General features: G+C 38.9%; 1 protein-coding gene across 1 annotated transcript in view; it reads left to right on the top strand.

Moving 5' to 3' along the window:
• Positions 1 to 209: 209 nt before the first annotated feature.
• srcin1a (SRC kinase signaling inhibitor 1a) overlaps positions 210 to 11,812 on the top strand; it is a gene marked incomplete at both ends in the record, with an annotated part of 46,680 nt that continues 35,077 nt past the window's right edge. Inside the window, 2 exons of the mRNA XM_079456483.1 lie at positions 210 to 503; positions 8,310 to 8,336. Of these exons, the coding sequence (XP_079312609.1) occupies positions 210 to 503; positions 8,310 to 8,336 (321 nt within the window). The remainder of the gene's footprint in view (positions 504 to 8,309; positions 8,337 to 11,812) is intronic.

Raw genomic sequence — 11,812 nt, 5'->3', positions numbered from 1 at the left:
TCTTTCTCTCACCCTTTCCTCCATCTCTCTCTTTCTCTCTTCCGACACTTGCTTGTGTCTGCTTGCGAATGTGTTTGTGCTGTTGCATGCATGTGTTGTTGCGCACGTCCGAATGAATGCGTGTGTGTTCTGGTGCCACACATTCCTCAACTCCTCCTCATCGTCCCCCTTCATCTCCCAATACAGACCCGGAGCGTTCCGGAGGTCACATGATCTCCACTGATGACCTGGAGTACCCGCGCGAGTATCGTACGCTGGGAAACAGCACCCGACGCTTCTCCAACGTGGGGCTGGTCCACACCTCAGAGCATCGTCACACGGTCATCGCCGCCCAGAGCCTGGAGGCCCTCACCAACCTGCACAAGGCCGACATGGAACGCAAGCGGGACGCCTTCATGGACCACCTGAAGAACAAGTACCCACCGCAGCACTCCCTACCACCCTCTCCATCCCCTTCACACAACAGCATGAGGGGCACAGCCGAGAGGAACGCACGGGAACAGGTTTGTACAAGTTTTAGTCTTGTGTTGAAATATTTCTATTAACCAATCAGATTTAGGGTTGAATGAGTTCTGGACTTTAATAGCCTATTATGTCCCTTTTACTTTCAAGCTACAAAATTCTGTCGTCATTTACTTACCTTTAAGTTGTTCCAAATCTGTATACATTTCTTTGTTCTGATCAACAGAGAGACATTTTTTGGGAAGAATGAGGCATTTGTATAGTATTTTATTGTGTATTGCTATACACCTAAAGCGCTTTACAATCATATGAGGTGGGTCTTTCCTCAACCACCACCAGTGTGCAGTATGCACCTGGATGATGCGATGGCAGCCACAGTACAATGGCGCCAGTGTGCTCACCACACACCAGGTATAGGTGGCGAGGAGAGAGAGATATAGAGCCAATTCAGAGGGTGGGGATTATTAGGAGGCCAGTGGAGGGAATCTGTCCAAGACACTGGGGTTACACCCCTACTCTTTATGAGAAGTGCCATGGGATCTTTAATGACCACAGGGAGTCAGAACGTCTCATCCAAAGGACGGTGCTTGTTACAGTATAGTGTCCCCAACACTATACTGGGGCATTCGGACCCATACAGACCACATGGTGAGCACCTGCTGGTCTTACTTACATCCCTTCCAGCAGCAACCTAGCTTTCCCAGGAGGTCTCCCTTTCAGGTACTGACCAGGCTCAGCCTTGCTTAGCTTCAGTGGGCAACCAGTCTTGGCCTATAAAGGGTGATTTGGCAATTACTGGTTGAACTTTGTCACTTTCTTACTTTGTCAAACACACTTAAATGTGGTTTTAAAATTATACCCATCAGAAATTCTGAAGGCATCACTGGCGTGTCTATATAGAGGCAACGAATAAACACTTACTACCCCCCCTACCCACAGCTTGAAATAAGCTGTCAAAATGACACACAAACACATTTTGTTCCAGCCGTAGATACTATAAAATCCAGCCGCATGCTGGAGGATAGTGACAGTGCAGTCAGTGCAGTGAATTGGATGTAATGGAAGATGATGTAATGGTGATTTCAAATATGGATGATGTCATTGTATCAGGCAAACATCAGCCAATCAGCTATGTACATGAGAAGTGCAAGAGAGAGACAGGTAACAGGTACATTTATGCTAAAATCTTTTAATTCTGTTATGCTGATATTTTTAAGCGGAATCTTTATAGCTTCAGTCTCCAATTATACTCCGTATCCATTTATCACCACATCTCTACATCCCCTCTGGAAATCATTTGTTTTTCGAGCATCTTTTATTCTTCGACACACATTTTCTAGTGCACCTATTGTTTACATTGCCAGCATTGCTTACATTAGGCAGCATCCTAATGCTCATGAAGCTCATTACAGAATGATTTGGTACACCTGATATAGGCAGCAATTCTACGCACCACAAAGATAGACAATCGACTGGTTTTCAGCAATTTGACATTAACTTGTTGCAAAGCTACCGGTGAGATCCCTTTATTTTATAAACGTAAAATTACATAGCACTCACATATTGGAAAAATAATAAATTTTTAATTACACTGAAGTGAGAATGAAATGAAAACCTTAATTTATAAATGACATTTCATTTGCTCTCCATATTGGATTTTTTTCTAAGCTTGTCACAGTGCATTATGTATCTTAAAATGCTTGCTCAATTGGCTTAGGAATGGCTGTTTGTTGTCAATTATACAAGTTTGATTTGCTTGCTTAGATTGTCACCAAAATGAAATTCTGTCATTATTTACTCACATTTACTTACCCATGGCTTTGACTTATCCCCAACCACTTGGAAATTCTGCTGGCCGACTCTCTTTGTGATCCACCCAACAATGAAAGTCATGGGTTTATAAAGAATTGTGCAAAGTAAACGATGGCAGAATCTTCATTCCATTTCTTTTAAAGAGTAAATATTTTGTGATTTTTAAGGTCCTGCATTGGTTTATGGAGTGTCCAACAATAAGTTTCTACTCTGATCTGTTGGTCAGAGGGTCTAGTCTGCTCTCATTGGTCTCATACATTATAAAAGTTACTCTTTGAAGGGATAGTTCACCAAAAAAAAAAATTCGGTCATCATTTACTCGCCCTCATATTGACTTCAAAATATCTTTCCTAATGTTTAGGAGAACAAAGACATTCATACAGGTTTTGAAGTAAATGATGACGGAATACATTTTTTTGGGTGAATTATCCCTTTAATGCCTATATGGAAGTGAATGTACGTAGGATCAAATTGAACAGCAAGAGAGAGAGAGAGAGAGGCAGGGAGGTTTGGCGAGAGACAGGTGGAGTCCATGGTTGCCAAGGCAACGTCGCCCTTATATGGAAACTGGTGATATCATATTGCAAAGGTCAGGCTGGAGTGAAAGAGAAATAGAGAGACAGAGCGAACAAGGAAGAAAGAAAGTGAGAGAGACGAAGTGTGTGAAAAGCGTAAAAGCCAAGGAAGAGAAGAGGAGTGTTCTGGACTATCCTCACCTCTGAAGGAGTGACACAGGAAGACGCAGGATCACAGGGATTCCTCATTTGCTTCTCCGCAGCCTTTGCCGTCGGCACAGTGGAAAAATGGAAAGGGGGAGGGGAGGAAGAGGAGAAGAAGAGATGGAGAGCGGCGATAGATGAGTGCAACGGTGCGCAAACCGGCAGCAGGAGAGTTAATTACGCTCAGCCAGTTTTTGCAGCACTGAAGAGTTAAAACAGGCAGCCAGTAGCCAGCCGATGCTGTAATGAATTAAATAAGAAACGCTGCCGTCGCATGTGTGAGAGAGAGAGAGAGAGAGAGAGAGAGAGAGAGAGAGAGAGAGAAAGAGAGAGAGAGAGAGAGAGGGCAGGAATAAGAGAATGAGTATTCTGTGCACCTGACAGCCAGCTGCTAACATTGACTGTCTGAAGGCATCTAGCTGGTGTACATGTGTGTGCAGGGAGGACTCAGACACGCGTGCAGGTGCAGGTGAGATTTGCAATGATGCCTTTATTTGTTTGCTATTTGTGAGCGTGGTTGTCATGGCAACTAGATGCAGATAGACAATACCTGTGTTTGTTTTTCGGTATGTGTGTGTGAGTAAGCTTTCATTTGTTTATTTGTGTGCAGTTGGGTTATTGTGTTGCATTGCCAATGGACATGTGCTTGTGAGCTAGTGTGAGTGAATCCACGCTTGTGACAGTGAATACGTACGCCTGCCTGCATGTGCCAGAGAGATAGAGAGTGAGAGAGAGAGAGAGAGAGAGAGAGAGAGAGAGAACGAGGTGTTTTGCATGCAGATCAGGTGATGTATAACGACCCTGCCCTTCTGTCACGCTGGATGTAGTCTTGCTGGGCGGACACATGTTTCTCAGGTGGAGACTAATGCTGGTCACAGGACTAGACGCATCCAGAGTTTAGGCCTGATTGTTGTGTGTGGCGTTTGTGAGTGTGTGTTTTTGACTTTGATTCTGCTGCCAAGTACACATGGGCTTCTAAAGTACAAAAGTATTGTCATTTATACCTGATAGTAACATGCGCATTAAATGCATTTCCTGTGACTGATGTGATTGGAACTGCAATTTCACGACGGCACGCATCAGTCAAGTTAAAGTAATGAATTATTGGATGATAGAACGGAGCTAAGGATTTTGCACACTATTGCTTCACAAAGGTTTGGTGCTGTAAACATAACATTACTAAAGTGGAATGGTAGAATTTGTGTCCAGTTTCTGTATAAACAAGGATGGATAAGTTTTGCATGATTTGTTAATATCAGAGAAACAGAAGCTGGTTTGCACACATACAGTAAGCAGGTAACGTTAATTTTGGATGATTGACAGGCTGGTAGATGCCGTTTGATGTGGTCCGGGATGTATCTGGATGGATTAGTATGTAAAAATATCACAAACAGCATATTCAAATGCAATGTGGTGACGTGTGTTTTTATCTGAAGGGTTGTTTGAGTGTAAACAAGGTTTCTATTACTACAAGTGGTCTTAGTGAACTAAAGAGAGAGAATTGAAATGTGATTGTTAATATACAGTATGTCTGTGCATATTAATTTTAGATTTATAAAAACATACACATACATTCATATAGAAAAAAAAGAAAATAGAAAAGTTAATAAACATTTATATATAATTTAAATAATAAATAAACGTGTATGGACAACATTTTTCTCTTTATACTGCACCTATTAACCCTTTAAGGTGCTGTTGCTTTTTTGCTGGCTTAGACAACCAGCTACCCCTCATTTGGTGTTTCTTAGCAACTGAGGACGCCGGCCTCATATTGCTCCTTGAAATTCTGCGTGTCAGGGGAATATAACATCTGCAAGACACAGCCCACCGGCTCTGCTGTGCATACATTCATATATAGCTTTTCAATTATTATCTAATTATGTAATATGATGACATTGGATACTTCCGTTATTTATCAAAGGCAACATAATAGAGAAAAGTTTTACGGCCGGATCATGGCTGTCACATCAAAGTGATTTAGAAGCAGTCAGGTGACTTTGCTGTGTGTTTTAAACAGTGGCAGGACACTGTCAAGGGGGTGTGTATTTGTTTTTGTATGTCTGTTTATAACCATTTCTAACCGGTTTCTACTTTCAGTTGAGGGATATCCCTTAACTTTTTAAATAAAAAAATGCAGTTGAGTTTTATTAAGAGTTGAGTTAGTCTGTAGCAACTATTTATACTAAATACATTACTTAAAAAATGAATTTTATTAAAAACTAAAAAAAATTATTTTACTTCCACTGAACAGGAAGCCAAGTCACATATCAGAAGTGTTTTGAAGGACATTAATATTGCATTGATGTCCAAAAGAAGTCACTTAAATCTCAGGCTCTTTTAAAGGTACTCTTTATCCCCCTGGATTCTTTGAGAAGCTTGGCTTCATCCAGGCTGTTGTTCAGTAGCAGAACACCACCTGGCAGCAGCAGGTCCATCTGCCGATCTGTGGCACCTGACATCAGGTAACCTAGAATAAATCCCTGCAGGTAAAACCCTGCCCTGAATCTGACCCGTTTCTTCCTGAAGGGGTATGGAGCATCGGTCATTAAAAGAGGCAGGGCACGGCAACCAGTTAAACCTGTTCTATAGCACAATAAAGACAGGGTCATATGAGAAGAGCAGGGGAGATTCCCAGAGATCAGTAGCACACAAATACTGACCAAAATAAATGTTCTTTTTTTGGAGAGAAGACCCTTGTGCAGTGGGTCTGTGAAAGTGTATTGTTTGTTTTGGAGAAGCTACCTTAAAGCTGTAAGATTCTCAAAAGAAGATAATCTACAATCAAGTTTTCAGAGTAAGTAAAGTAGCTTTCTATATTACAAAATAAAAAAAATTGTCTGAATGCATTTATAGTGTCAACCTGCCGAGATGAACATCTCAGAAGGGATTTAGGGTGGGGTTTATCGGTTCAGTGAGGTTAGGACAGAAGCCCCTCCCCTGGGAAGAGCCCCCAAGGTTAGAAAAACAAAGCAGAATGCAACAGTATACTGTAAAGGAGACAAGAAGGTGTTTTTTAATGGATGTAATGCTTCAGTAGGCTAAATGAACTGCTTTTGTGGAAAACCTCTTATCACTTTATAAGTAATTCAAAACAACTGTTATATGTAGACATCAAACTGCTTAAATGAGAGTTACTTAAATGCTGGTCTTGTATAGAGGGAAGTGATTTACTTTTAAACACTTGTGTTTTTTGCCATTCATCATTGATAATCAAAAGTATGTCTGATGAAAATGTACCAAAACACTTTGAAACTTGAAGTTAAATAAAGTTTAATTTGAAACTCTTTACATGGTACTAGCTTATAAATTAAGATTACTTTTCTAAATGTATGTTCACACGCGTGCACATGCACGCACGTTTCATTACATCATGTAGTCTAGACTTGCACATAAAATATTCAGAGGTCCTGATCCATCAGACTTCTACACAAACTTGGCTAGAACTATCTCTTGTATAAGAAGAATATTTGTATTTATGAGTTTTTTTACTAGTTTTTTTTAAACCGTGTTGTATGCCATATTTGTCTACACTGTGTGGACCAAAGATCCCCGCAAGGATAGTCAAATGTGAAATTGCTACAACCAACAGCCCTGCTTAATAAACATACTAAATAATGCAAAATTTAAATGCAACAAGTTTTTATTAGTGGTGAAAAATTCCTTAGATCTGTATAACACAACAAATGTCCTCATAAAGAAAACGCCTGTAAGTGTACAAATTGTTTTAATTATTGTTTAATTATCATCTAAAAATGCGTGTGTACGAGTTGGGTGTAGAAACTATCTTTAGCTAGCTAAGTATTAAAACAATAGTCAAAAGGATAGTCCACTAAGATATGTGAGTGTTTGTTGCTAAATTCAAGAAAAAATGCTTGGACACACTCAAATGCACATACAATAAGTGCACACACACCAATTGTATTCTATCGTCTTTAGAGGAATTGAGAGAGACCGTGAGCAACAGTTAGAAAGAGTGACCAAAACATTTAAGTGACAAGAAACAACATAAAGTGAGAGAGACTGCGACATCAGTTTTATGCTTGCTTGTTGACGTTTCCGACTGTAAAAGTGAAATTCACAGATGTAATGGCAGCAGTAGGTGAGGAGACACCTGACCCATCTTACCATCTTACCTTACTATGATTGATGGGTCTGGGCAGCAGGCCAAGACAGCAGACAGGGGGAATCTTTTTAATAAATTCTTTCTCATTTGCTTCAATCCTTTCAGTTAGTCAGTCTGTCAGGGCAGGTGATTGAAGAATAAGGATAAAGCCTCCAAACACCTTCATTGAGATGAGTTTTTAGATTTTAGATTTTTTAAGTTTTTGGACACTTGAATGAAATGTTTCTCGCTGTCTTAAAAAGGTTTTCATCTGAAGGTGTATGATTAAATGTCTGAAATTAATTTTATAGACAAAATAAAAGTGTGCAAAAAATATTATAAACTAATACGATATTATTTAATAAAAAACAACTTTGAAATGCATGACTTAGACTGAATAATGAAAAAGAGCTGTCAGTAAAAGCACATAATAGATCCTTTAATATTGTTAAAAAGCATTTTGGGGTGAAACCCCAAGAAGCAGCTTGAGAAAATGGCAAGGGAACATTTCTTGATTTTTTTGTTTTGTTTTAATCCTCATAGTTAAATCCTCATAACACAATCCTCAAAGTTCCCTTTGTGTTATTCTACAGTTTTGATGAGCTTACAATTTTTCTAAATTGTAAAAAATATGAATAAGTCAGCGAGTAAGTGTCCAAAAACTTTTGACTGGTAGTGTATACAACTAAGAAATAAATAATAAATATTCAATTTAGCTTTTGGTACCTCTTCTTTTTTTGTACCTTAACATGCATAAAAGTTTTTTTTTGACTTTTTACAAGGTTTTTAACTCTACCTTTAAAGTTACACAACAATTCTTAGGGTACAATATTGTACACAAAAATGTCAAACAATTATTGTACAAAAAGAAAACCACCGCAGCGACAAAAAGTTATGTTTTATTTTATTCCACTTTGTGTTAGAGTTTTAAGTTATGCAGTATTGCTTTTATTTTTTTTTTTTTTTTCAAAACCTCATGAGAAATCACTGATTCTATCTCTCGTTTTCTCTCTTTGTCTATCTCCTCTCACATTTTTTTTTATCACCAGAAATGTCAATTGGTTAGAGATGGTGGCTGTGCATGAGGTGTGACCACACACAGAGATAAATGTCTAAGTAACTCTATCTTCTCTCTCTCTCTCTCTCTCTCTCTCTCTCTCTCTCTCTCTCTCCCTCTCTCTCTCTCTCTCCCTCTCTTTCTCTCTCCATAGCAACAGCCAAACTACTGGAGCTTTAAGGTCAGTGTTTTGACTATTTCTGTATGTGTGCGTGCGTGCAACCTTTATGTCGCCAATTTTGTCATTTAGGGGTTATTATGTTGCCTGTATATACTGTAGTGTATCTCAACATTTGTATGGGATGAGCCTCTGCATCAGTTTTGTAGTATGTGGGTTCACTTTGTTTTAGGGGTAAAATTGTTTATATAATTGTGTTTGTTTTGCAAAATTGATACCTCGTGTACAGTATGTCCTAATTAAGATTTACTGTGCTGTCATGCTGTGAGTGTGTTTAAGTCACTGATACAGGATATGGATCATGCTAGCAGTGGCGGCGCCAGGGGGGTCTTGGGGGATCTCAAGACCCTTCCAAAAAACGCCTTGGGCCCCCTTTTGACCCCCCACTCCCTTCCTGATTAAAAAAATATTTGATATATATTAAAATATATATCCGGTATAATGATTTAAAAATGGTTCTCTTCAAACAACGCAGAACAATAATAATTAATAATTTAGTCGATATATAAAAATATATAAACATAAGAATCAATGCGCACCATGAACGTTGCTGCCGCTGCGCCTTGCGTCATTGCGTTCAAGGCGCTGTCGCGAGCCCGCAAGAGCTGCTATGCACGTTTCTTGAAGCTAAAATTGTATCGCTTTATCATACCTAAAAAAGGGCGAAGGAGACAGGTGAGCAGATGGAAAGAAATGGCGCCTCATCGAGGGCTACAGCGGGCACGGATGGTGGGAATCCTGACGGCGGAGTGACTTTAACTGGGGATTTAATCCATGGCCCAGCCGAGAAACCAAGCCAGCCTCAACTAAAATCATACCCGCGTCGTTCTTTTGGATTGTAAATATGTTTTCTGTCATGGGTGTGGCCAGCGCCGCCGCTCCCACGCGCATCACGCGCTGTGCGTAAGGCACCAAGTGTACGAATACATTTCGTTGTACTGTACTTGTATGTGTGTAATGACAATAAATTAAATCCAATCCAATTGAATCCAAAAAGTGCTGAGGCGGCAGCAAAAATAGCATAATAAAAAACATTTTTTTTTAAATCTAATATTATTTCATTAGGCTATAGAAAAATGATTAGGCAGGCACATTTTAGCCATGTATATGTAAAAAAAAAACGGCTGTACAATCCTATATCACCACCACCCGCCCATGTACGGTCCTCGCGGCAGCGCCGGTTGATCGCGCATGCGCCCGACGCAGCTTGACAGACGGTAGTCTAGGCAATTTATTTGGAAATGGCCCTGAAAAGACATTAGGAGTCAAGATCAGAGAAAATAAAGTTAAAGAAACTGCGAGATGATGCCCGTGCATCACATGCAGGTATGTCCATGTTTAATTAACTTAAATTTGGGAAATGTGGATGTGCTGCTACTAATTCTGTTTACTGAAGAAAAGTTTGCACTTTCAAATGTTTAGTGTGTGTTGGCTATTCCACATATGTTTACAAAGTCAGCAAAGCTGTGAAGATTTTACTTTCTCTATTTTGTGTTCCTAAGTTTTATACTGTGATGCTGCTATTGTGTTATTGGTATTGAGTTATATGTTTGGTAATAAAAAGTTAAACTGGCAAATTTCAGGGTGGGGGGGTCATCATAATGGAATTATGCTTAGGGCACCAATATGACTAGCAGCGGCACTGGGTGTGGATATGGCAATTAAAGTTCGGGCATATTGTTTGCAAACTACAATTGATTAATTAATTAAAAACAAAGTAGTTGATATGCTCTGTTGTTTTATTTGTTTAGTAGAATTAATATGCAGTTATTAGCCGTGTCCACTGTATTTTCTGTTGGTTTTCATGAGACCCCCCTTTAAATGACCAGGACCCCACATTCCCCCCCAATCAAAATTGTCTGGAGCCGCCACTGCATGCTAGTGATGTGTCATGATCTGCCTCACTGGCTTTTATCCTCTAAATCTCATTGCTGTTGTCTCTCCGTCTCTTAATCTCTCTCCCTCACATTTCAGTTTTCTTATATACCCATAAAACTCTAAAGTCTTAAGGTGCTTTATAGCTTTGATGCTGTTATAAAGCAATGTTTGTCTCTATAGCAAAATTGTATATAGATTCATCGCCAGTAGCATATTTTTACAACTGGATCTCAGTACACTCGCCACTGGCAGTTTTGGCAAGTCAATTTTGGTCCCAGTTTGTGCCATTTGGTGAATGATAGTGTGTTATATGAAAAAAGTCTATTATATGTAGATGTGATTTTGTAGAAGGGTGTCTATAATTGTAAAAGGATACAGGAAGCAGCCTCAGGCTGTGGTAAACAATGTCATAAGTGTGAGACTCAGTAATGTGATTCATTCTGTTCATTTATATTCATTCTTACACTTATTTACTCACATTACATGCCTGTCAAAAGACACGCACATTTATACTCTGTGTATGGCATTAATGTTGTTTTTCAAGGCTTAAGATCTAATACATTTACTCAGAAAAATGTATATAATAACAGATACATACCGTGATTTATAAGAATGATGTTTCAAATTTGCATTGGATTTAATTTAAGACTTAGGAAGTCACATATAACAATACTTTGACGCTCTGGACAATACCGATCTGTCGAGTGCTGCATCGTCATGAAAGTTTATCATTTGCACTTGTTTTAAGCTTTGCCACTGTAAATTTATTTAAATCCAAAAACATTTGAAAGAGATCTCAATTTGATCTCTGGGAGAATGCGAAGATGTGAGTGCTGCACGCAGACATTTCAAATGCAAAGATATAAAATACATTCTAAAAAAGCGCATTAAAAAGTATGCGCTGAATTGAGTCGGATACACTTTTTATATGACAAGAAGATGTGTGCAATTAAATACGATAAAAACACATTTACTGAATAAACTCCTTGATGTGCATCCAAAAATGAATGAGACTTTCCTCAATTGACGGCATAACTGGACTAACCAACTGTCCCGTCTCCTTGTACACCATCTGGAAAGTTGTTCTAAAATGCTTTAGCCAAAGTCTGACAGGAAAGTGGTACGGTTTACGGTACGGTCTTATACAGGTCTTATACAGCTGCGTTCCTAAAGAGCATTCATCTCCGAAAGTTGCACGTTTATTGTGTTCTACACTGAGCAGCAAATAATTTATAATATATAGCCTGTTTATGAAATAATCTACAGTTAATCTATTGCAGAAACCTACATTTTCCTTAGTGATATTGTGCCCCAGATAATGAAGAAGGTATGCCTTTGTTCTCCTTGACTTACTAGACGAAAACAGTGCTTAAGAGCACATGTTTTATGTATTAATGCTGTATGTGTAAATTGAAGTAAAAAAGTTTTCGTCCTTGTGGATAACATAACCAGCCCGACTGACAACGTTAACCAAACATAATTTAATATGTTCATTTCTATTAAAAACAATGTATGCCTATATTATATATTATGATTTCTCTGCCCACTCCTTATAAATTGGTTTATGTGGTAGAATTTAAGATCTAAAGATTTTCTGGATT

This window comes from Barbatula barbatula, assembly GCF_947034865.1.
Source record: "Barbatula barbatula genome assembly, chromosome: 5".
NCBI classification, from domain to species: domain Eukaryota; kingdom Metazoa; phylum Chordata; class Actinopteri; order Cypriniformes; family Nemacheilidae; genus Barbatula; species Barbatula barbatula.
The sequence above is the reverse complement of the archived record's forward strand: the minus strand, read 5'-3'. Positions and strand labels throughout refer to the sequence as shown.